Source organism: Aulostomus chinensis, chromosome 2 (assembly GCF_037954235.1).
Source record: "Aulostomus chinensis isolate RoL2024-O1b breed Wild chromosome 2, RoL_Achi_v1.0, whole genome shotgun sequence".
Taxonomy (NCBI): domain Eukaryota; kingdom Metazoa; phylum Chordata; class Actinopteri; order Syngnathiformes; family Aulostomidae; genus Aulostomus; species Aulostomus chinensis.
The window spans coordinates 10039900-10067406 of NC_141321.1; the positions used below are offsets into that span (position 1 = coordinate 10039900).

The 27507-nt window shown below is 42.1% G+C and overlaps 1 protein-coding gene across 10 annotated transcripts in view; it reads left to right on the plus strand.

Annotated features, from left to right (window-relative positions):
* neo1a (neogenin 1a) overlaps positions 1-27507 on the plus strand; it is a 151918-nt gene that overhangs the window by 99239 nt on the left and 25172 nt on the right. For 9 of the 10 annotated variants that reach the window (XM_086226920.1, XM_086226863.1, XM_086226929.1 and 6 more), the window contains exons 6-9: positions 8336-8490; positions 8606-8726; positions 24928-25162; positions 26579-26733. In XM_086226920.1, the coding sequence (XP_086083046.1) occupies positions 8336-8490; positions 8606-8726; positions 24928-25162; positions 26579-26733 (666 nt within the window). The remainder of the gene's footprint in view (positions 1-8335; positions 8491-8605; positions 8727-24927; positions 25163-26578; positions 26734-27507) is intronic. The other variant, XM_086226905.1, reaches the window with a different exon arrangement.

A 27507-nucleotide genomic window follows, 5' to 3' on the forward strand; every position in this document is an offset into this window, starting at 1 on the left:
TTTTATGACCTAAGCAGTTTTGAAAAAGTAGAGGAGTGCTTGGATCGCCCTCGTGCTCCCATCCTATCTGAGAACCTAACACACACACTTGCATGTGCTAGTGTGTGTTCTGTGCTGTTTGACTTTGCTGCGATATCTCACCCTCTATTAGAGCTGGCACAAGGATAAATGAGGCCGATGGAGACAGAAGCTTTTGATTATGGTCTTGCGTGACTGGGGCACCACCCAGACATGCACTGTGTGAGTGTGTGTTTGCAGGACAGAAATAGTTCCTCCACAAATATGTATGTTTTCAGCTTTGTAGGGCTCGCAGGCAGTGGCCCTCATCTATCATGGCCTCCTGCTATCATGTCATCAGTGTAATTGCTCTTTCCATGTGTTGCGTCTACGTCCCGGAAATCCCTGCCCCCTATAAAAGTTTCATGTCTTTCTCTGGTTTAAGGTGGCAGATTTATAACCACAGTCAACAGCAGTGTTCAGCCTTGTTACAGAGGCAAAACTTCATCAAAGACACCCTTTGATATGCTGGATTTCAGCCCACTTTCTTTCTTATTTTTTACTCTTCTGCACCAAGAAAATTGGTTCGAAAAAGTCATTTGTGTATCACATCTACATACCTCAGCTTCTATTTTTCCACCAGGGGACAAAATGGTGATAATATCTCAACAAAAGCCAAAGACTTGTGTGGTTTCTATTATTATAGTGGTTTAAAAAGCTAAAGATGATAAAGGTTTTCCAGCTACTGTGTGGAATAGTTTGCTGTAAGTGATTTGTGAAAGATCGTGGGGTTTCATCAGATCTGGTGGATAGTGTGGACTTTTTTAGACAGACTTCCTGTCCTCCCTCCATTGTCCCATGCATACCGTCAGAAATAGACACAAACTTTCCATTTAGCTATTTAAAGCAAATGAATCTGATAAGGTGCCGCATCCAGGGGCTCACACCTTTTCCCTTATTCACAGTGGGTGTTATCAGCCCGGTGCAGGGTCTTCCTCATCCATAGCTTCTACTGTATCTGTATTTGTGTGTTTGGAATCAACTCTGCTATTTCAGATAAAGCTGTACAACAGTAGGAGCATGTAAGTAGTGTTTGTCCAGTTCATTGAGTCTAAAATGAGGCCACGTCGCCACATTCCAGCTTGGACCTCACTAGGGGCTTGAGTGGGCAGCAGCATCTGACTGGTATTACACTGTCTGGCTCTGTGAAAGCCTGGAAATCATTTTTCTTCACTTTGAGGCTAAAATACATCAAACTCAAAGTCAAACATGGTGGTAGTGTAATGGTTTCCATCGTGTTACCGATTGCAATATCCTCAGTTTGTCTCTGGCGACATGTCAAGTCCTTCTCCCCATTATTTCCTGTTAAGTCTCTATCATTCACCTTTGCGAAAGGCCAGAAACACTGAAAAACTAAAACACAGCCACTCATCACTGTTGATTCTAATTGTGACTTAGATTTCGGTGGTCAACCACACTCGTACTGGAGTTGTTCCATCATATGGAGCCTGCAACTAAAACTGTTATCTCCTTCATTTTACTTTCCAATAACACAAGTATTCTAACCTCAGACTGCAGATGTATCCGCATCTTCGGTTGGTGGAGGTGTTTTAATACCTTAACACCTATCAGACTTCACCAGAAGACCGGACTTCATTACAGCTTCAGGCAAGTGGCAGAAATAGTTAGCTTTCTTTTTGATGACATTTTCATGGAACACTACAACCTCTGTTTGTGCAGGGTGATCCACCAAACACAGGTACTGGTTTGGGTCATAACTGCCGCTGATGGCTCTTTTATACAGTAGCCCAGGATAGAAGCCCTCACCATGTTGTAGCTCTTGTTGGGCCATCTTTGACTCTGACTCTTGCTATATTACCAAACCGTCTGCATGATTCTGCCTCCAGTGGGACATTATTCTCTTGTCAACCACTCGGAAAGCAAACGCCGAGCATCTTTCTTCGCTAAATGCTGAAGCTGTTTGTATAAGCCAGGATAAAGAGCTGTTATCTTTGGAAGAGCAGGACGGGTAATTACTGCCGTCCCACTTGCCCTCAGAGTAAACACTCTGGCTGTGCGGTGGCTGTTGTTTAACTGTATTAAGCTACCAGGGCTCCATACAGATTAATATTATTCATACTCAGACTCTGTAGTTCACAATAGGCCTTAATGATGATGAACTCCTGTACGGCGCATTTTATCATATTTCTGCAAATCCCAAAATATGCCAACCTATAACAGGAATACCAGATACAGGTTGTACTTCTTTCCCCTCAGTGTGTTTGTATTCAGTGTATTCCTGCCTGCCAGTGAACCCACCATGAAATGGCTCGGGATCCCTTCAGGAATTCTAAGACGTTTTGTTTTAACAAGCTCGCACACGACCTTTCATTGTGGCCTTATTTTAGTACTTCACTGGAGTCACTGTAAATCTGCATTAAAGCCTCTTTTACTAAGCTACAAGCGAAAGAGATAATACCAGCCCCAAAGAAGAATCTGCACCATTGTTCCCGCTCATTTATGTTTGTCTTGATTTTTTTTCTCTCCCACTTTTGCTCATCTGCATTTCCTTTGTTGTTGTTTTTCAATCTCTTTGATTTTCCTTTCATTAGAGAGCGATATTTATGAACTTCTGAGGCATCAGCAGCTCTGAGATCTGGGAGACTATAGAGAAACATGGACTAAGCATCTCTAACAGGACCCATATGTTTGCGAAACCATGTTTTGGTACCGAATTGGGTTTATTACTGAGGAACAATCTCTATCAGTCAAAATACAGATCTGAGCTGAGGTGCCAAGCCTGGGAGCTTGGGAGGGATGAGTAATGTCTGATAGGCTGAGACATGACAAGTTGATCAAAAATACAAGATGTGAATAAAAATTCCCCCAAAATTGAAGATTTCTGTATAAACTCTGACATAGTGAATGTTATACTCATGCGACTGACCAGCTTTTTCCACCGCTGTCGTCCTCTTGGATGTTCCCAAACTAGCTTTGTCCTTCTTCTACTGTTTCAGCTACGTAAGGTTGCCTTTGCCGCCATCTTCTGGCAGCATTACTTATCGTATTTAATTTACTCCAGTACAGTTGATGGAAACGCACTTAATGTGCTTTTCTTCTTTTGTGTCTTCTCCACAGTTCACCGAAAATTCACTTGAAGTAACTTGAAAACACAGTTAATGTGTGGAGTTTCCATACAAACACTGTTATTGACTGACATTGAATCATAACAGTATTTTGTCTGGCATGTAGGGTTTTACTTTGTGTGTTTTTGTAATGAGTTTTTTACTGTTATTGATATATTTCAACCTTACACAAAGAATCACTGGAAGCATCAGTGCTGTCAGCAGAAGTGCTCGTTATGATAACCCCATGCTCACTGCACATGTACATGCTTTCAGATCACATCACGTCATGTATTCTGAAGCCTTCTAATCAGAACATTGCTCCAGAGCAGCACTTCAACAAAAAGGTATCTTTTTAAACCTTTTTGTAAGGAAATTCTTGATCAGAGCAAGGTTGAATGTTTTCCCTGTCAGTCAGTACGGTTTACACGGCATAGTCCAGAGAAACCTGGGAAAATATGCAATTTGAAAACAGCAATTTCTGGGCAGTCCAGACATTTTGGAAAAATAAATTTAGCCAGAAGGTTTTGGTAGAGTCACTGAAATTTGTTTCAGAAATTAAAAAAAAAATAAATAAAAAAAATCTATTGCTTAATCTTCCCTTCAAAATTAAATGTTCATTCTCTATCAAACTGTGTAACTTGTCATTCATGTTATCGAAATAAACTCCGCTCCGCTTCACGGAGATGCTTGAGCAACAACGTGTGTGAACCTTGACTTGGTGGATGTTGAGATCTCATAGTGTTGGCAATGCCGAGCCTTGGGAGCTAAAAGCGCGTCCAGGAACCACGGCTCTGGTACATGTGTTATGATTTCAAGAACATTCATGTTTATGCTGTACAGCATTTTTAGGAAGTCAGGTTTGGAAAGTTTAGCTAGAACAACAACAACAAAAGTCCATTTTTTTACAAATATGACAAAGTTCATTTGTGCAGATGTATATTCTGAACTGCAAACATCTGAAATAATGTAACAATCAGTCCTCCCAACACACACACTAACATGTCTCTGCTCATTGCTCAGTCCAGTAAGTTCCAAATGTCTGATCTCCTTTAAAAGAAAATGATGCATGTCTTCTCAGAAAGAGGAGGGGAGGGGAGGGAGTGGAAGGGAGGGGGCTGAAGATGGAGAGATAGATGGGGAGTTACAGGAAGATTAAGAGTCAGGATAACTGAGAGATGGAGCGCTGAAACAGAGATGGAGGAAGATAAAGAAAGCCGCAGGGTACCAGTCATCAAAACCTGAAACAGCAAACCTCACACTGCTGCAAGGTTACACACACTACACACACACGCACACACACACACACGCTCTCTCTCTCTCGCCCCCCCCCCCCACTATAATTGACAGGCAATGTTATGTAACACCTATATGAATATAATGAGCATGGATTGAGCCTGAAAAGAAAACACTTTATACATACTAAGGTAGGCACTTAAATACACACACACACACACACACACACACACACACACACACACACACACACACACACACACGTGTTATGCAAATGAAGTCCACCTCTATCCACACTGCAGGCAGGGAAGGAAGCAAACCGTATTATCTTCAACAATTTACAGCCCAACCATTCAGACACAGTTTAGATTATTCATAATCACATGTGCTCTGACTGGACAAACACACACACTCTCACTCACTCTCATACCAATTTCAACACATAGCTGTACCTAATTCCAGGTACCGGTACCTATCAGTACATTTTCTGTACTCAAGTTTCTCTCTCACAACAAAACTGCAATTTTAGTTGTAAAAGAGTGAGAACTTCTCAGTATCCATGTCTGCTGCTGAGTCAGTAAATCAAAAATTATTCACCCATCAACTTGAAGACATGTGTGAGACCATGTATTTTTCAGGTTAGATCTCCTGCTTTGGTCAACTTTTTCAACACACATGTGAACACAATCACTTTATCATTGTCCTGACTGTCCTGTTTGTGTGGATGAAGCTCGCTGCAGTCACAAGGTCTCACTCGCTCCCGCCCTCGGTCTTTCTTTCATACCCGATTCATTTGGTCGTCAGTCGTGTGATACCCAACCATCATCGTATCAGAGGATGCTGCATTTGTAGACTCCTTTCAGTGTTTTTTTTACATGGTTGTTGGACTTTTCCCAGAAACCCATTCGCATTAGTTGACCACAATTTTTATTTCCATTATGTTTCACAGAAGAAACAACAGAACTGTTACTGTGCAACTGTGCAACTGTGCCATTTCAAAAAGAAACTCTTTATGAACACACAAAAGCTAGACGAGTAATCATTTAAATGGTTGTGCATTCACTGTTGTAACCAATGTAACACATCATGGTTGTTATTTTTACTAGCTGAAAATATCGCACCCATTGAGGGAGGTCTAGTTTTGCACACCCATTTGTGTAAATAAGAAAACCACCCCTGAGAGAACTTGTAGGAGCTCGTTTGTTATCACTCAACTGATCTGATTTACGTGGGAGGGACGGTGTCATTCGTGGACACAAAATGTTTCGATACAATATCTTGATCCTGTTCTTTAATTCCAAGCACCACCATGGTTACCTGACCTCTAGGACTGTGACTGAAACCTGACCTTGACAAAAGTATGTATTTTAATCTGAATATAATCCTTCCATAAATCTAGCCAACTCTTTAAATTGCATAAACCTTACGCGAACTTTACCACGGCGTTGATGCAGCATAAAGAGGACAACACTGCTGCCTCACTATAGAGGGGTTTGGATTACTGGCGTTCCAGGTCCTTTCTGTGTAGAGTTTGCATATTTTCCTTGTGTCTGTCTGGGTTTCCTCCGGGTGCTCCGGTGTCCCCCACCATCAAAGACGTGTGCTTGCCATGTAAATACTCCTGTCGGTGTCAAAGACACTGGCAGACGTCCCAGGGTCCTGCATGCAGCTGCTCGCTGCTCTGTGGAGGATGGCTTAAATGCAGAGAATACTTTTTTTTTTTTTTTTGTATCTGTGTACAAAGACAATAAAGACATTCCAAAGCATGATTGTTTAGGGGGCCTGGTGTGTAGTAATAGTGTGTCACACATGTAGTACACACATCACACTCTCCATGTTGACAGGATTGTCAATGTGAACACACTTAATGCAGTCCAACTCTTCACCCTGAGCGATTTACATAATCTGGATTGTCTCCACCATGTTACTGTGTAAACGGGTTTATGTCCTCGACAACATGAGGAATACTGGAAACACACACACACTCTCTCTGAGTCACTCCTGTCCTAATGCTGTTTCCCTTGTGCACTGAAGAAAGCCAAGGCTTCCACCTGCAGCTCAGCTACTGGAGGAAGAGATCCAGGAGAAACTACATTGTAACACATGATTCACAGCACTCTCATGTGCGCGTGCACACACACACACACACACACACACACAGTCAACACAACAGCGCGCCCCTGAAGAGAACACTACTAGACACACAATTATGAACAAAGGCACACACTGAAAGATGTTTTCAGAGCTAAGTGATGGCTTTCTTAACAATCATGTCTAAAAGCAAATCCATCCGTCATATCTGTCTTCATAATCATAATACTGCATTTTTAGCTGTCATTAAAAATCTGAGCCAAAGATCATATGAATACAGATAGCAGGACTCCTCGATAGAGAGCTTGAGCCACGTCTACAGCTACAATAGCAGTTGCCGGAACAATGTGGTCAGTATTCAAAACAGAGTGTCCAAAAGGGAGCTGAGTTGATTATAATTAAATTATGTATAAAGCCCCATTCAGTTAGGCCCTTGTTTTGATATTTTACACAATCTCAGTGTCTGTGGCTGCCGTGTGTGCAGCAGGAGTCACATTAAGCTGCAAAAACAAAAACACACATGTACAATTTAGCTGTAATTATGCTGTCCAGAGAGAAATCTGGAAATATCTTTATGACCGTTAGCAAAACTCCTAACAGTCATTATCCTGCATCTTGATCATTTCAAAAGCAGCTTTTGCCAGACAATTTTGCATGAAAATGATGGCGCACACTGGTGTTTATTCCCCTGGTTTATGTGCATCTATTCTCCCACCTCTGCACCAGATGCAGGGCTTCTCACCAGATGTATAAAGGGCGAGTTCAAGGTCAGGAAGCTGTAGACTTGGTATGCTGTGTAGTATCACTGCTCCCGTAGATGTTGATTTTAGCAGTTGAATTACGAAGAACTAATCTGGAAGTCTTGTTTCCCCTGCTGCTGTTTCCTAACGTGATGAATGCTGATCTGCTAAGTAGCAATATTATGTTTGCGTGAATTGGCAACATCAAGCAGATTAGACGGACTGGACCTTACAACCTGCTGTTCTCCCTAAATAAACCCAGAAATACTCTCTCCACCCACTGCTGCTTATATCAGAGCAGCCCTGATGAACATCACCAAATTAGATGCTAATTGCGATCTATCGCAGAGCCCAGTGCCACACATTGACAATAACAGCCATTGAAATTGTGGTCAGTGAGGTCTCAGCTTATCTGGGAAGGCGCAGCAGCATCACTTGAACACACACACGCACAGTCTGTATTAGCGTCTCACCTCGCAAGCATTTACAGTCCAATTACACAGCGAGAGCAAAGCCTGGGCCCTGTGCTCCAAGTGACCTTGTCCCAGGACAGATTGATGAGGTGCTCTTTTGCTGCAGAAGATCAAATAACTTGGTTCTGGCCTTCATTACCAGGACCGGGGAGATCTGCAAGGCCTCGGCTCAGCTAATGTTGTCAAAAGCACACTGCACTGATATCAAACTAGCTATTATTTTACAGATATTTCAACTTGTTTTAAAAATAAATAAATAAAGGTCAGAGGTTATTGAACCTTTTTTGATCAAAAGATTTCAAGTGTTGCCATCTGCTGGAAAGGTCACAGTTGCTTGAGGAAAATAATCCGATACGTTTCTGTTTGATTGGACTGTTTGTTCTTCTGTCGTCCTTCCCTTAACTGGATATTTGGCAGTTGAGGAGGAGGCATGGCATCATTTGGCCCAGTTCATTTCCTGCCAGAGACCATCACACTGGGATCTGATGTGCCTCTCTAATTTTGACAAATCAGATATTGGATTTCATCAGGACGAAGAATGTGAATTTCTCATTTCTTATTCCTTCGTCCCTTAAGACTATTAAAGCATTCTCACAAACTTAAACATGATGTGTGGTCGTCTTTCATTTTTTTCCTCTGTTCTCATACTCCCTTGTATAATCTTTTTTCTCAGTTCCTCCTGAGTTTGGCAAGCGGCCAGCCAACATTTATGCCCACGAGTCCATGGACATTGTCTTTGAGTGTGAGGTCACAGGGTCACCAGCTCCCACTGTCAAATGGGTCAAGAATGGAGACGCCGTCATCCCCAGTGACTACTTCAAAATTATTGTGAGCAGTCGCACCTTTTCAAATCTCCTGTATCATCTGTCAGAACGACGTTTCTGCAACTCTGTTAAAACCTTGACTAACTTTCTTCTTGTGTCTCGTTCCATCTGTTTTGTAGAAGGAACACAATTTGCAGGTTCTGGGTCTGGTCAAGTCGGATGAGGGTTTCTACCAGTGCCTTGCCGAAAACGATGCCGGCAACATTCAGTCCAGCGCTCAGCTCATCATCCTGGATCATGGTACGCAACTCACCAAAAGCAACCACAAAGCCAATGCACTCAGTTCCTAATAAAACTGGATCAAAGCATCAGTAACACAACAGTCTCAGATACAACTCGGAAATTTGTCACATCGTATCAGTTTTGCTTGGTGGTCCAAACTGCATATTTGGAAAGAAGGGAATCTGCTTGGAGCCATTTGCAACCATCTTATGCCGGTGCTTTGTATTCACAACAGATTATTTTAGTTTCCAGAATCTTCAGCTCTAATTACTTGTGGAAACTTGACTTCTTCCTTGCATGCAAAGTCAAAAGTTGCGGACAAAATATTTACACAAAACAATGCATGTCATGAAAGAAATACATTGGTATTAGTCTTAAAGCTGCATGAGACAACTTCATAAAGCCCAATATTTACCCTTTTTTTTGCAATAAGTTCATGAATTGGCTCGAGTGAAAATTGTGTTGACATGGCCTGTTTAGCGTGCCACTAATATCAGGAAGACAACACTTCACAAACACCCTGCAAAACCTTGTCAAGTTCCCAAAGCTAGCAGCAAAAATGGGGAGTGTTTAACTAAAGCTCTCGTGCAATTGTCACAAACCAAGAACAAATTTCAGTTCAATGAAAAATAAATGATCAGTTTTGTTTGACATGCACAGATAATTAGCTTGACCAATAAAATGAGGTTTCCTTTGGGTTCAAGTGAATAATTAATCAGCACCAGGTTGACTGCATCATTAACTCAGAGTGAAACCAGCATGAAACACACCCAAAAATTAGGGCCGCCTGATTATGGCAAAATAATCCTAATCCTAATTACTTATTGACTTTGGAAACATCATGCAGTTATTGAATGTTCAACAGTGGAATAACTTGAACCCTGAATAGATTTTAGCTGAAAAACATAGGAAAAAAATGAGAATAAATAAAATATAAACAGATGTTGTTTCCCTGTGGTGCAGACATGAGTGTGATTGGTTCATTAGAACGTTGGAATATGACAGATTACTGATGAAATGTAACTTGGCAACGTGACCCAGCCGAGGGGTGAGGAGGTTTTTGGGAGCACCTCTGCAGAGGAGTGCGTGAGCGTGTATAGTGAGACGGACCCACAGGGATTTGTTCAAGCTGAGGTGAATAAAAAGTTCAGATGTATATTTGGGACAAGTGATGCTTGGTTTGCACACGGTCCATTCCACACTCGTGCCACAGAAAGGTTGTGAGAACTTTACTCAGAGACTTTGTGCTTAAATGCTTCATCCTGAGTTGTTTTACCTCAAATGTAAACATTATATCCTGGGTAAGGGAACTCTCCTGGATTGGTGCTGCGCATCCTTTTTTGATGCATATTCCCCTGCCAAAGTCAAGGGTTTAAGGCTTATTCCCACAGTGGAGCTGCTAAGTGCTGAACACAACAAAAACAGACACCAAGGACTGTGGATAGGGGCTTAAAAAGTAAGTGCCAGAAGAAAAAAGAAAGCAAGTGTGGGAAATGATTGGAAAATGTGTGCTCTTGTTTCATTACCTCTAATCATTGAAGGAAATGTAGGACAACATAAATTCAAGATCATTTGCAGAGTCATAACAATCATAGTCTAACCCAGAGGGCCAGTAAAAACCTCCCCACAAAAATGAAAACAAGCTGATGAGCTAAAACCTAATTTGAGTATAAAGCATAATCTAAAACAACAACGGAGCAACATAAAAACCGCCTGGGGGAACGAAAGCAAAACAATCAAAACAGCAGATATCACATTTTGTGTGTAATTTTAAAAATCACAATCTCTCTTTTCGTCAAGGAAGATGGCCAAATATAATCAAGTGTGAACTCCCTCTCATATGAAGCAGGTGGCTAATGGATTAGCATATATCAGCGTTCAACCGGTGGCACCCCAGCTGTGTTGCTCGCTCTGATTGGAGGGCATTAAGTCAGAAATACTGATGACCTGCAGCTCTTTGTGTATTTTGTTTATTGATAAAGGTTTCGCTTTTGCATGGCCCCAGGTCTTCTTTTGGTTGCTGGTGTTTGAGTTGAAGATAAATTACTGACTTAGTGAGGTGGCTGGCCTTGGACTTAGAGCTGCTCGATCAGTGCTTTGAAGAACTAATCAGTTTATTCCGTAGCTATCACACGGAATCATTCTTTCTAATATTGCTTGATTGTGTACATCTCGCTTAGACCCAGTGATATGCATCAAGACGCGTATCCAGTTAATTAAGTTCCAGTTAAGGCGTCACTTTTTTTATCCAGTCAGTCATCATCCTAGTCTCGAGCCATGAATCCAGCGAATAACTGATATTGTTCCTTCTTCCTGTTGGTGTCGACACACCCTCTGGCACATGAGGCAGGCATCTACGGAGCTTGCAGCAAAGGGATTCTTTCTTATTTTGTGATTCAGTGACAACATACTTGAAATCAGCTGATTCCCTCTGCGTCTCTCTTCCTCAGAGTGACTCCTTTGTTGTTTTCTTGTCTCTGCTCCTCCACTGCTAAGCACGGACACTTCTCCTCCCTCCGCCCACCTCTCACTACTCCCTCACCGCCACCTGCTCTCTGTTATAATTTGACCTGCTAGTTTTAGCCAGGTGGACATCTTTGTCCACATCCCCCACTCTGAACAAACAATACGCCTGCACTTTGTGTCCCGTGTGTGTCTCCCGTGAATCAGGTACCCCGCTCACGCCTGCCAGACTTGAATTATGTTGAAGCGTGGCCAGGATTACACGCTGACAGTCGGCTGCCTTACAGTCCAGGGAGATAAGCCCGGGACTTGCCACGGGGATAAAGTTGTCTTCGCCCACCAGAGAAATCAATGGGGGTGAACTGCATCTAAACACCCAGCGGATGCAAGTTGGCTAATATTCATTAGTGGTCATAATCTGTGTCTTGAACACTGCCAGCTGTGGTTAAAAGTAGCTGCACTGATTATTCCCATTTGTGGGTGTTTGGAATGGAAAAAGGTCAGTTGTCAGCTGTTAGCATATGTACAGTGCCTTTGCAGTTATTTATAGTGTAAATGCTCTTGGCTTTGAACTCCATTAGATTACACTGCGCTAGCACACAAAAGGAAAAGACATTTTCCTCAATGTTCATCTTGTCTTCATTTCATCTTGCTGCAGCAAAGTTACAACTTTGAGGGGTTGGAGATCAAAAATAGGAGCTGAGATTGCAGGCTGAATGTTCCTGAGCATTCCCCAGCCCGGGACAATATGGGTCAACAACTGCAAACAGATGTGGGTAAATGGGAACACAAATGACCAAAGTGGACCTCAATGAGACTTAATTATGTCGTCTAATTCAGGCTGTGTAAGTGCTTGTAATGTCCCTTGTGTAGCTGCCACATTCTGACTTGTCGTCTTCTGGAAGTGTTTATCATCATTAGCTTTTTCATGGGAAATTGTTTTTCTTTTTTTTTTTTTAAATTAAAGAAAAAGTCAGTTGCTTTGAATCTAGCCTACATGGACAGCAGTAGGAATGTTTGTTGCTAAATCCGACATATTACTGTTGTTTCATCAGAGTGGCCCATCCTTTCCTCACGCACTTTAAATACAACCGCTAATAGCCATGATGATGACAGCCGGCCGACCGGCTGGCCGGCCACACGAATATGCAAGTGTTAGTCAGCTGCCAAGGATATGCTGTTTTATCATCGCATGTCATCTATAGACTGTGCAGCAGCCATTTGCTGACTTTTTCCAGGCACATGATTATGTGAAGCGTTTATGCATGATATTCCAGTAGGTGGCAATTACAGCTTGGAGAGGAAACGAGTCACATTTTTCAACTCTGAGGTTGTGCTCAGCTCGACAAAGCACTGCATGGACATTATATATGTGTGCTAAGCAAGGTGCCTCTGACATGTAGGTGAGTTTTACAGGTTGTTTCTCGCTTCGAAAAAGAAAAGCGAGTGAAAGCCACAGCATGGTTGTTGTTGTTTTTTGTAATCCAAAGGCTTCTTCTCAGCCTGGACACTCTAACTAGGGTCCCACTTGCCACAAATACCTGAAAAGCTCCTGAAATCTGAAATTGCAGACACTGGCATTTAACAAGAGTAAACAACAGAGAAGTAGAATGCTGTTTGCCCTTTTTACCCGCTGCTCCTATTTGCTTATTAGTCTTTTAAAGTGAAGCACTTTGATGTCTGCTCTTAAATTGCTATATGAATAAAACTTTGCTTCTTTTTTTCCCCCTCCTTTTTGCATTTTTATATTTGCATACATTTAGAGATGCACTTTCATTTGTATATGAATACTTTATTCTCCTTCCATTCGCTCTGCTGGCTTCGATATGGAAATCTCCCCCTGTCCCTCCATCTCTTTTCTCGATGCCTCTTCATTCCCAGCGCTCACATGAATAATGATTTGACATTTTGCCTCCTACTGCCAAAGCCAAGTACGTCACTAGAGAGCCTGGAAGCTCGTTTGGATGTACAAGCTCTGAGCTCTCCTGCTGCTTTAGCCACAAATGTTGCAAGTGAATTACACTAAGATGAATGAAAGGGAGACCTTTGACTAAGTATGTAGCCAACCGCCGCTAAGAGATTTCACAATGTAGAACCATCGATTGTTGCTGCAGCTACATGAATTGTAACATTTTTATCCTGCAAGCGGGTACTCCAAGCTTTGTTGAAACACAAATTTCTGATGTTGTAACGTGAACTTAAACAGGCATGTAGTCCTCCACAATCCCTCCATCGCTTTCATCTTTCTCCTTCATTTTCTCCATCTTGCTCCACGCCTTTCACTATTCCCCTTATCCAGCCATGCTGCCATTAGTTCCCCCTCCCCCCTGTTAAACCTGTGGCAGCAAACAGAAGAGTCCTGTCCTCCCCTCCCATCAGAGGTAGGAGAACCCTGCTGAGAGACGGAGATGTCTCATTGCTGCCTGAGTGCTCTGTCTCCTCCATCACTCTGTGTATTTATGAGAGCAAACATCAGGGGTGCAGGCAGGATAAAGTGACGTGTGCTGTCCTCACAGCTCAAGCTTGACAAGACAAAGGCATGCACAGGGACATAGTGCAAAGAATGCTGTTGTACTTTTTGTAATGGATAAATCAGCTACTTCCAACAGTGTTAAACACCAGGCTAGACTAAGATATGCAACATTATTTGATGGCGCACTGACTTGTAATAAAGAGAATGCTGTGTCTTTCATTCCTCCTCTGAGCTCCCAGCATCTGCTTCTTTGTTAGGGCCTGTTCTCAGGTGATCCATGCTGCCCTCCCCCACACGCAGTACATTCCCTGGTCTTGTCTCAGTTGGTAGAGTTGGGCTTCGGCACAACACAGTCGCATGCAACATGGACAGCAGTAGACACAAAATTGTCCAGGTATACAAACAATGCTGCTGCACTTGATAAAGGCATGGAAATATTACATGCAGCTGTTCTTCCATCTGCCATTCTTATACGTTCAAACCATGGAGCACATCTACAGTTCCTGGATCAGTAGAGCCTGACAGGGTGGATTTTTACTCTCCTGTATTATCACTTTGTTAGTTTGAGTCCTGTTTTTACCTTCTGCTTAGTTGTGAAATCCTTAGTTCTTACTTTAATCAGATTATTTTACATATTATTACTTTGCTCTCCAGATTATCTGATCTGCATATTTTTATTAAATCTTAACATTTATCATGGACAGTGGTCTCTTTTGGTGTGATTTGTTGATGACATCTCTTGTTGTTTCTCTTTTTTAACGCTATATAATGAATGACTTGGAGGAGCTGACATGGAGGACATAAGATGACCAGACTTTACCCTTATTGAGGCAGCCGCTACTCAGCAAAAGTACATAATTCTACCAGAACAACCTCAAGTAGATGAAATCCAATGTCCTGTCTGTTATTCTGGTTGAGGACAGACACGTTTGATGAAGACTGTGCTTAAGAAGTCATTGAGATGTATTTAGATGCCATCAGTTTGTGTTTGTTTAACCTCACTTGAGACAGCAAATTTCTTCAGTGTTTGCACCTCATATACATTTAATTTTCAAGGTAGTTTAATAGCATCTACACGTTTCTGTTAACACTCAATCCAGGCAGAGGGAAAAAAAAAAAAAAAACCTCCACCAAAGCCATTAAATACTGTTGAGTGTAAAACGAACACAACCTGTCCAGAGAGAACTGTTTGGACCGAGCTGGCTGCCAGAAACAATTCTGCTCACACGCTGACCAAAAACCAGAGAAAGCTCCCAACTCCTTCCCTTAATGTACAAAATGTTGTGCTAAGCCTGAAAACAGATCTTTTTTTCCCTGAGAAAACTGATATGTACATTTTATTTTTTCCATAACCCAGGCAGGCTCTCAAATCTTAAAACACAAGCATTAATTATTTCCACATGGATGCCTGATACACTGGAGAGTTGGGAACACAGCAGCCCCCCTCTATTGTTGTGTCTACGTGCAAACATGCAACCAGAACAGTTTTCTGAACAAATATGTTTTTTCTTGGAACTTTTATTGTTGTCCTCTTCTGATACAAATCAATAAGGATACGAAATGAAAGGAAGCAAGATAAGAGAGGGAGCGCTCCGCTGTCGGGGTGATCTAGTGCCGAAGAGACTCGCTGGTGTGGAGGAAAGAAAAAGACTTGAATCCGTGTAATATAAAATGTAACTAGATCATGAGTGAATAGCAAAGACACAATTTCAGTTTGATTAGACAAAGCAAAAATAATTTAGAAAAAAATTGCAAAAATGCAGACAGACCACAGATGGGGGGGGGGGGGGTCTTTACTCCACTGTTATTCCTCCTTCGCATCAAAAAGTGAGAATAGGCTGCTCAAAGATCCTTCCCTGCAGCTAAAACTCACCAGCGCCGAATGAAAGCTCAGGCCTACCTCTGGGAATACAGTGCACTCCATCATCCTTTAGCGGGGTCATGGCCAGGCCAGCAGGAGCCAATGTGTAATGTTGTGAGCGTGTGAATATGTCAGCACAGCGCACGCCTGCACACCACATTCTCCGTCGTCCCAGACTGCACCCTAAGTGTAGCTTCCAAGAGCCAGCATCAGTGTGAATATGTGACCGTTAAAAGCATGTCACGCCCTGCTGGGATTCACAGTCCTGTGCACATATGGTCACACTTCTTTTACTGATTGGTATGACTAAAGGTTTATCCTGAAATCTAAAACACGCCCTGTCAAACAGCAGCTCCCAATTTTCATGTCTCTTTGTTTGTAACGGGGGGAATAAAACACCTCATTGCAAGCACCCTGCAAGAATAGCATCCTTCATAACCTTTGTGTTTAATGTTACAACATTACATACCCCGATTCTATGTTTCCAGGTCATTATTTGTGGAAGGTGTATCAGTTTTCTATAAATGGACAATTTCCAAACTTAATATTAGAGTGAATGAGCATAACCTTATTTCCCTTCAGTGTGATACAACAGAATAGACATAAAACAACCCACAAAGGAAGATGAGCCTGCCGTAAGCATTCCGCAGAAGCTAATAAGCTCCAACTAGAGACTTAAATTGCCTGAGAAAACATACCTGAATCCCTCTCACAAAAATAATTGCTAAAACACCAGAATAACTGTCCTCCAACAGCAAAATCTACTATTCAGGACATGTAGCCTCACATGGCGGGCGCCATTATTCTGAGCACCTTATCTTTACTTAGTGTTTGCTGATTGCTTGTGGGTTGCGGTTGATTAAACATATAAGATAATATTGTTGTTTTATTTTGGAGAATTGTAGTGATATCTATAAAAGCTTGTGATCATGAAAAAGCAATGTAGAGACACATCACGGGCATGAAACGTTGAATATGAATTATATGTAAATGTGAAGATATTACATTAAATTCTGCCTCATAGCAAAATTTATTAAAATTCAAATTTGGGGATAGAGTCTCAAATTTGCACACAGTGTCTTAAGTGAAATACACACACTCTCTATTCTGTGTGTTTCCTCACTGGAGGCTGCAGGAAGCTGATCAGAGGGATTGCAGCCTCAATTGATTGTGGAAAGCTGAAATCAGCCTCCACCAAATTGTTGTTTGTACAGACGCTGATGGTAGACTTGTGGCTATTTCAGAAATGCTGCCGTGTGTGTGTGTGTGTGTGTGTGTGTGCGCGCGCACATGCACGCATTTACAGGCAGAGGTTCTCACCACAGAACTCTTCTATGGGTTGTTTACTCAAGCGTGGTGAAGGGCTTTGCTTCATTTATAAATGGTCTGTCGCCTAAGTGCTAACTGTGAAATGTTATGGGTGCCACTTTAGCTCTTGTTTTGCACTGCAATGAGAAAAAAGGAATAAAATAGTTTTTGGTACCTGCGTCAGTGCTGCCTTTTGAAGGTCAGACTTGTTATAAACACCAGTTTAGGTCTTACTGCATGCATCTGCATGATTTAAATACACACCTCACTAACACATTCCCTTATTACATCTCACACACTCGTCCAGGATGCCAATCTAACGCCTTTGGACCTGGTCAGTCCTCTGGGGGCAGTAATTAAAAATACCACACGGCACAAAAACACCACTCTCCCTTCACAGCTTTCCTGTAACTGCAGGCAGTTGACCCCTGTGAGCTTTTATTTTTCCTGTTAGCACCCATCCCCTGCCTCCGCTGCACCTCCTAGTTTCCATAAGCTAAAAGTAGAACAGGGACTAACATCACAGTGGGCTTTGGACCCCCTTGTGCCCACTCGTGTAGTGCAATTTACGAATCTCAATGGGTCGAAACCCTGGGGGGCCACTTATTGGTGGAAGTCTGATTAGCTGGACTGTTTGTTAGCGTGCCCCCCACGGTGGCTACAGCTGCCCCAGCTTCTGCAAACATCTTATTTGACCTTTACAGCCCTTTCCTGGTTGTTTAGTTTCTCTGGTCATGACATGTTGAAGGTGCCACAAACACAAAGTGCTTTCTCTGAAATCAGTCGCCTGATTCTGTGCCTCTGTGAATTGTATTTGTGTACCTCCACGGTAATGAGATACACAGGAAGGCAGAGCAGAAAGAAAATCATGTTTCTTGTCCCAGGCTTTGGGGGTGAAATGCTCTGAGATGTGCAGCATCGCCGGCTGTTTTGATCTGCTAGAAAACCGAGCCCAAGAGGCTTTGCTCCTGTTGTACAGCCAGCGAGTGATGCATATGATGTGTGTGTGTGTGTGTGTGTGTGTGGGGGGGGGGGGTTTACATTGTATAAGATAGCCTTACATCTTCATTTGCATACCTAATGCAGGCAAGCAGCTGTTGATCTCATGACAGTGCATGTGTGCAAATATATGTGTGCAAATATATGTGTGTTGAAGCAAGATGTTCCAGGGAACAGCCCAGATTAACTCACCAGTGGCTCCTGGATCAAGGCGCTACATGTATCTGTAGAGAAGGGATGCTCTGTGTATATTTAGTGGCTGATTAAATTTTTATGCTCCTATCTCCATTCAATTACACTCATTATTTTCACATGTTTGTTTTAGGTTCCCTGTATGTTTGGGGATCAGTGTATCCTCTGGGTTTTTCTGTCTCAGTAGAATGTATGGAAAATGCTTCATGTTCCCACACAGTTAATATAGAAAGCCCACAGCAAGGATTGTCGCGTTTATGGAAACCAAATTACCAGAGGAAATTGCTGGAGGTCCCAGCAGTTGATGCACAGACGGACCATCAACCAATCCAAAGCGTATTTCAGACACCATTCACGTTATTGTTTATGTAGACCTACAGGGATACCCAGACTGTTGATTTTCGATAGGAACAGTGAGATTACAGCTTTTCTAATTGCTTAACAAGAACATACCAACGCTTTGGGGCGTTTTGTTGCTCACACTAGTCCATCATTAGAAGTAAAAACGCCCCCCTCTCCTCGTCGCTGCACTTGTGTCATCACCACATGGCATCCAGGTGTCCCATGAATCTGTCTGATATGTCCCCTTACATCTCACTTCTTCTCCACCACATTGGGACAGTTAAGACATTGATGAGACTTCAAAAATGTCTGTGACCCACCAACAAATGATATCAGCGATTTGATCTGTGCTTCATGAGACAGAGCAGGTGTTTGTGTTTTATGGGAGCATGCTGAAATAATAGTCTTTTGTTGGCAGCAACATCAGAAGCTTGAAGCTTTTTGGATAGGCCCTCTCCCACCGCTGTTGGAACAAGTTCAATCTGCAGTTACTCAAATGACCCCACAGTACACACAGGTATTATGAGCCTCTGTTACTGTCGGTAAAACCGGGTCTACACAGCCGCTTCCATCACTTCCAATATTGGAAGCATATGACAAGTGGTTGGAGCTCCACCATCAACAATATACGTTGAGTCAATAACAGCGTGTTGCCTCCATCGGTGTGTTCAAGCAGCGACAAACTAGTGTTGATCAGACAATGTTCTGTTTGAGAAACAGACTGGAGTAACAAATGTGTCAGGAGCCTGGTCACTGTCCTCCATGCTGCTGCTACCACAGCTACCAAAGTCTTTATACAAGCCCAGGATGCTGCACTTTACTCTTTAGACAAAGACGTTTACTTTTTTCCTGGTGTGTTGACTGCATTCACGAATGTGACGTACTTGGAAAAGACAAAACAGACAAACCAAACCTCTCGTCTACTCTCAGCGGGAACAGCATCATTCAGCTTTTTAAAGCAGGCTTATCACGTGTGGGCGGATGTGCGCACTGGAAAGTGGGATATGTGGCCGTATCTGAGTGCTGACCTGTGACATTCTGGTGTGTCCCCCTGGAAAGAGCAAAACGCCTGAATATTGAGGACATGACAAGTAGAACATTCAGTCCTTTTGACATTGCCATCTATTACTTTGTACAGCTTTTAATTAATAAAAGCATACTTCTCTCTTGAGGAACGTGCCAGATTTGAAACATTTTCCGATCTTAGTTAACATGCCCCAGAAAGTGATTGGGAGAGTGGAGACGATGATGTTTGACATTTCTGGAAAATCCGTGCAAGACTTTGTCTTTTTGATGTGTGCCAGGTAGTTGGAGCACTTCATCAGCATGAGCGTTGGTGAGGTTGGAGCTGGCTGATTATCTTTGTGTGTGTGTGTGTGTGTGTGTGTGTGTGTGTGTGTGTGTGTGTGGTGCAACTGATCTGTTCCATCCATTTGATTAAGCAGCTGCGTCAGTTCCACGTCTGAAGACGATACAGAGAACGACAAAAAGACAAAGCTTGTATTCTATTCCCAGAAAAGGTGTGGCTACATGACAAAACTGAGCCAGTTAAAACATTTTCCTCTCTGCATAAAATGTTGTTTGTATTCTGCTTTGTAAGTTTTAACAATTGTGATATACATTGAATTATATATTATTATCTGTTATTTCTGTTGACAAAGTACTGGAAGAAGTGAGGAGAACAAAGAGCCTTTTATATTTTCGTGTGCCTCCCTATTCCATTTTTCACCACTCACTTTGTCTCTACTTGAAACATTTGTGTTCTCTTTCTGACTCGGTTTCCTTTGTCGGCACATTAAGGAGCTGCTCAGATGTCATGAGCTGTCAGCCTTGCTCATCTCTCCAGTCGTATCGTGAAAGAGAGCGATGGAGAAAAACAGTCACAGTTGTCAGCAGTTACTCTCAGCTACTACTCTTTTTCCACTTTATTTCCTAGCGTATCTACAGTATAAAGCAGCCGAGATGTTATTATACATTTTACATTTAACTGGAAAAATGTTCCTGTGCCTTTTTTTTATCCTTTTCTGGAGGGAACTTATGACATCTGTCTGTTCACCATCAAGCACTTGAACCACAAGCTTTTTAAATCAATTAAAAGAATCGCCAGCCAGCTTTGTGTTGGTTTTCTGAAGGCTGTGGACCATTCCTTTGACCACACTCTGTTTTTATGTTCAATTATGTTCACACAACCAGTAATGGAACATTTGCATTGTGGTGGTGCTGGATATGGAAACTAATCTGAAGAAAACGCCTTTTTGCAAGAACCTAGCCTGCTGAGTAGTTAAGAGAGCTGTGTGCTTCTGGCAGATATCTAAGATCAGAAGATATCTGCTCTCTTGGCAGTCTGACCAGTGAGGCTCTTTTTCTGTGTACTCAGACCAGATGATGAAAAGTACTTGGTGTAACTTCTCAGCAACTCACAGGGGAACATGGCGAAGGATTACAGAGTTAGCAGCACAATTTTTTTCGCCTCCTCAACTTTTATTTACACCATACTGTTCATACACTCCATCATCATAAAAATAAACATCTCCCATTTTCTTTTACATTTTGGGTACATTTTATGATCAAATATAAGAATAAAAAAAGGAAACAGAATAAGGGAAGAAGCTACAACAGTAAACCAAGTACTTGACTATAATGAATACAAGAAAAATGATAAAAGACAATATAAACATGATGAGGTAGCGGTTTTCCTTGTTTTTAGCTCTTTGTTTTGATGTATTTTCTTTTTCCCATCATTTATGAAAGTGACCTTTCGGCCAAATATTACTTCTGCATCCAGCAGCCTTTCAACATCCTCCCAGTGTCCCTGCAACAGGCCGGCTTGAGTGTGAGGGGTCTCCTTGGTGGCAGCAACCCCTCCAACATTATCCTGAAGATTTGCCTTACCTAGCAATTATAACTGCCGCTCTCATATATCTGTCTCTAATCTATCAGTTGGAGCTGTTTTTTATTTTATGAACAGGCAAAACAGTTTCATCCTGTTCATTTTCAGTACAACCTAAGTTTTAATCAGAATGTAAACGCTTCTCCAATTTCAGATCTGTTTCCTTTCACTTGTGTTGAATATTAAGACGAATGCTTCGCTGAGTACGTCTCTTTGTCTTGACGGTTTTGCGTATTGGTTGGCCAGATTTATTATGCAGATCTAAAGTAACCTTCCTCGTTAAGGCTTAATGCCAGCCATTCATTAACTCTGGCACAGAGACTAATGATACTATTAATCAGCTATGAATAGAGCTTGGCAGTGGCGGTGGGACGCTGACACCTCCTTACTGGAACAACCCCAGGCCCGCATGTACAAGACAGATTGTCAGAAGGACACGGAAAAAACATTACCTACGGATGACAAGGTGTATGAACACGGAAACGTCATCAAACAGTGTTTTGCCCCTTCCCACGATGCTCTGCTCTGTCTGTTTGTCTGCTCACCGATTTTTACCAGAGAGTAGGATTAGAAATGTTAGACATCTGAGTGCTTATTTCTGCTCCTTTGTGTGAGATCGACAATGTGAAAGGATACTGGTGGACAGATGCAAATGGAAAATGAAGGCAGTGAACAAATGTCTGCAAAGTACAGTTCAACATGCATCCAGGGCCATTTTAAAAAACCTCCTGTGTCTTTGTGGAGCCTTTTCCTGTGTCGTGGTGCACTAAAAGGGTTTTTTACAACTGTGAGTGTGTGTAGTACAAGTAGCAAATAAGCCAAGTCGATGGTCGGATTTTCTTTTTGGATTTGCCTACATCTTAGAGTTCTGTACGTCTCATTCTTCTGTCTTCAGCGCTGCTGCAGACGGAGCAAAACTAACAGAACATACAAGCGTTTTTGAAACATTATTTCAACATGTTACTTTATCTGTGTTGGTATACTAATTAAAAGAGAAGGCTTGCTTTAAAAGACCATTTTCTGATTAGTTTCAGGCCCTCCTTATGAGCGAGTCACGGTTCGCCGCTGTTCAGTTCAAGCTACAGCAAAACGGATTCATTATATTCATTTAAAAAACTTCCATTCAACCAGATTAAGCTAATCCTGATTTTAAAGGGGCAATAGCTGTCAGAGTAGAGCCGATATTCTTTGCCCTCAAAAGCAGCTGATTGACTGTCCTTGGATCATCCTGATAGCTTGTGGATCTGCTTAATAAATACACAAGTAGCTAATTTGATTTTTTTTTTTTTTAAATACTGCTGTCACAGACGTGGCTTGTTTATTTCAGAGCCACGCCACCCCTCACTTTGATTGTTTCAGTTTTCCTCTGAAAGTGAGCATCTGTGCAAGCCTTTGCTGCATTTATTAGACATTTTTGGTCTGGATAAAGTTTCCCAATAGCTCTTTGTCTCAGGCTGTGTGCCGCCAACTCCATGACATCAACCAGTCAAAAAGCTTTTGGTTTTAAAGACACGGAATCGTGCCTGAGGTTTGTCTGTTCTGGTCCAAAGTAAAAAGATGCTGTATTTCTTTCAGCACTGACAAATTGCCCTATTTCTGACACATCGTTGCATGTTTGTGTAAATGTGGGTCCCTGTAGTCCTGACTACTAATATAGGAGGCATGTTCTGACCATCAAACTAGTTTGGCTCATCCTGTAGGCCTGGTTCCCTCATGGCAGCCCCCGTCATATCACTGCTGTGTTTGTGTGTGTGTGTGTGTGTGTGTGTGTGTGTGTGTGTGTGTGTGTCTCTCTATTTGATGACGGTGGTTTAGCATCTGCAGAATGAGACTCAATAAAGAGCCAATTACAGATTTTGAATTTGAAATGGACATGGGACTTCAAGTGCTTTCCTGCAGCTTTAAGGGTGATTGGGACCAGTGTCCTAAACAAGGGAACCCATTATTATGGATGGGCGATACCATAGATGTTCTTTTTGATCCAATACCAAGTTAGCGAGGCAAATATCCCAGTATGTGGGGACCCAAGAGCATCCACCCATCCCTACTGATCAGGTTGGTGTAGACAGAAAACCAGCACAAGCACCAGTCACTGGTCTCACTCGCTTAAGAACCAACTAAAGGCAAGTCCCAAAAAATAAGATAGTTGTAGAGCTGTATATTAGCCTCTAAATTTTAGAAATTATTAATTATGGGCTTGGGATTGTGTCTGTTTTTATTGGGGCTGGTGAGTGATCAGATTCCTGCATGGACTCTCCAGAAAATTCAGATTTTTATAAATATGATGGGATAAAACTGTATTATTTCCATAGCCAGGAAATTCATGTGACAGCAGAAGATTTATAAATACAATCCAGTTTAAAAAAAAGAAAAAACAAAATCGGATATACAGACTTAATGATACAGAAACAGTTATACACTTTACATTAAACACCCATCACTGTGTGAAGACATACATAAGTTCAGTGTTTACAATGTGAAGCTGAAGTTCAAGAGGTTTGTGCAGATACAAGTGGTTAGGTACTGATCATCAAGGTTATTCACGGCACGTTTGTGTGTGTGTGTGTGTGTGTGTGTGTGTGTGTGTTAGACATGCTCTTCTGGAGAATATGTCTAATGTATAATATCCTGCCATTCACAAACGTCACTGGACTCTGGAAATTTGAAATGTAAAACAAACACTGAAAGCTAAATGAGTGGTTAGCCCTGATGTCATGGCAGACTAATACGCCCGCAGCCAACACTTTGTGTCCATTAATAACACACACCACACTTGCTGTGCTACTTTGCTGTATTTCAGCTTTCCCCTCCAGTCAATTTCCCTGACCTGCACACAAATGGAAATGTCATACAGACTGACATTCTTTCCGTATGGTTTCGTTTCACCCACTTGCCATGCAAATGGAAAGCAGATCTCCCTGAGTCTGACCACAGATTGTTCTCTCCTCCACCCCCACCCCCCCTTCCCCAAAAAAATAACCCTTCACTAAATTAAATCACAAACATCTCTGTGGCCAGGCTGTGGAATGTGATGGAAAAGTGTTTAAAAAGCCTCATCTGGTGTGTTATGAGTGAGAATCCAGCCTTTGAAATAAACTTTGCTCTGAAACGAGATTCACTGAACACTGAATGGATTACTTGTGTGCGTTCAAGAGGTTTAGTTCAACCTCCATTTCCCAACCGGTGTTGGTCAGTATTTGGCTGATAGAATCATCCACTAAAACAGGAAACAGTCAAGGCCATCTATGAAAATAAATGGAAATGAAATGTGTGATGTGCTTTGTGCTGCTCCCGCTACCCTGACATTAGACAGCTGTGTGTAGATCTGCATGTCTAGTCTCCCTGTATATTGTGCTCTTATTTGTCAGCTTTGTGAGTGTAGTTGAAGTGTTGTATTTCTGTTTCCTTGTCACACCAAAAGTCTTTTTTGTTACGTTGTTGTTATTTTGTTTTTTCTTCTGTTTTTGTTTCCTTCCTTTCTTTCGTTTCACTGCTGTCATTTCCATTTCAACTCTTTTCCTCTCTTCAAACTGTTCCCTTTTGGACGCCTCTGCACAATATTTCTCTCATTCTCCCCACACTGCTGCTGTCTCCTGCCCCCCTCCCTGTATCCCCACACCCATCTTGTCATCCCTCCTTCCCTCCTTCCCCTCCCTCCTTCCCCTCCCTGCCTCCTCTTCCCAACCCCAAGATGTAACCCTGCCCTCTTTCCCTCCCCCCTCACTGACTCCTAACACTACTGACCATGTAACGCCAGGCTCCGGAGGTGTAGCCAGTCCAGCAGGGCCCACTCCCTCAGCCCCCCGAGATGTAGTGGCATCTCTGGTTTCCACCCGCTTCATCAAGCTCACCTGGCGCCCACCAGCAGAACCACATGGAGACGAATTAACCTACTCTGTGTACTACAGCCAGGAGGGCACTAGCAGGTAGAACACACACACACACACACACACACACCGTGTACTTGTACCACCAGCAGGGTATTAATGTACGCATTACCCAGTGTGGTGAAGTCAGTGGTGTACTAATACGAATACATATCTGATCTCATTAAAGTAGCTAAAGCACTTATCAGAACAGTAAGTGTTTAGTAATTAAAATCAAATTCCTCTCTCCAGAGATGCTAGTAGCCATGTGAGATATTTCAATTTAATGTGTAGAGAATTTACGAAAGGCTCTCTCTGTTTATATCCTGTGCTTGGCTAAGAAATTTACTGTAAGTGTATATATATATATATATATATATATATATATATATATATATATATATATACACACATATATATATATATGTATATATATATATACATATATATATATATGTATGTATACATATATATATGTATATATACATATATATGTATATATACATATATATGTATATATACATATATATGTATATATACATATATATGTATATATATGTATACATATATATATGTATATATACATATATATGTATGTGTGTGTGTAGCACAGGTCACTCATCTAATAGTACTTTCAGAAATAAGAAACATGAAATATAAGACAATACAGCATAATCTGATATCTGAAATTTGCTTGTCACAAGCTCAACAGCACATTTAGAATCTGCTACCACACAGATGTGTCAAAGCAAGGTGTGTAGGTTGTAGACACAATGCTATGTAGCTAGGCAACTGGTACCAGTGATGATAGTCAAGTTTTTATTATCTGGAAATCCGCATTATCTTGGTTTCATGTGTTGTCGCTTAAAAAGCAAACACCAGCACTTAACAGGTTGTAGCCCCACAGATATGTTAGGTCTGTCATATCAGGTCTGTCATATCAGTTCTTTTCATTAAAAGCACCCGGTAAACGAGGCTAGCCAAACTGATGTGTCCGAGGCCAGCTATCAAGGTTGCAACTATGATATGCTAATCCTAAAGAACATAAATGTTCTATGTTTGTCTGGAGCTGCGTCCTGAATCTGATGCTCTGCCCTCCTCTGGAAAACTACTGGTGGAATCAACCAGCTTTTCACTATTTCAATCATTCTTGGTAAAATATCTTTGATCAGACTAAACTGGAAGATGTGAGTGATGTGTTCTTGGCGAGGTGAAGAGCATAAGAGCTGAGGGTTGACAGGGCTGACAGTAATCTATTTGTGTGGGCGTGGCCTCACACAGGTCATCTGACTCTGTGAACGAAGGTGGATTTAGTGAGGGTGTTGTCTTTCCGTCCGATGAAAACCCAGTTAGAATCCTCTAAAGCTTTGGATTATGATCGCACAAGCCTAAAAGACAGCAGACTGTTTTTGCCACATGAACACATCAAATTCACAAATTGAGCATTTTATGTTTGTGTTTCTGTGTTCACATCAGAGAGCGAGTAGTAAACACCAGCCGGCCTGGGGAGATGCAGGTTACCATCCAGAACCTGATGCCAGACTCCAAATATCGCTTCAGGGTTGTGGCCCACAACAGTAACGGTCCAGGAGAGAGCTCTGCAGGGCTAAAAGTGGCCACCCAAGCTGAAGGTGAGACAGACACAAACACAAGTCCACCTGTGTGTGTGCTTGGTAAACATCACTCAAACACAAAAAGGCCGAGTGCATTCAGTGTGTTGGAAACACTCTGGCACACACAGACAAACAGGATGCACTCAAAAGGGTCGTGCAAATGTGCAAATAAACACTCACACAAACAAATATTCCCTCACATACGTGGAAGCTCACTTCAAACAGACTCGCTCTGCCAAACACACACACACAAACACACACAGACATACAGAGAGAGCGTTTGTCCAGGGCCGTGCATTAAGGTAGGCCACCCAACAGCGCAACAGAGTATTGCTGTATTCTCGCCTTTTTAGCCACTTGTTGTTTACGTCCAGCAGTTATAAAGTCCTCAGTATACGTATGTGTGTGTTTGTTCAGTTCAAACCGTACATGCTGAGAGAGGAATGTTGAAATCAGGATTCCAGGCTTCGTTTTCTTAAATACGAGTGAAAAATTCCCTTCCACTCTGTGGAGAGACAGGTTCCAGACCCTCATTAAAATGTTTTGACTGGAGGACATATAAGATTCTTAAAGGCAAAAGAGGCCCAAGTGATTCTCTTTCTCTCTCTTTGTTTTGGGGAATGTCACCCTCGCTACCACCACCGCCACCACCAGCACAGCAGCTGCTACAGATCTTTTAGTTATATTTAAAAGTGCTGTGAATGGGGTTTCCCAGCTCGCCGTCTCTTGTGAACGTCCCTCACCTCCTTGCTAAGCTACAGCTCAGTCACTGTCACTTTCCAGGTCTGCTGC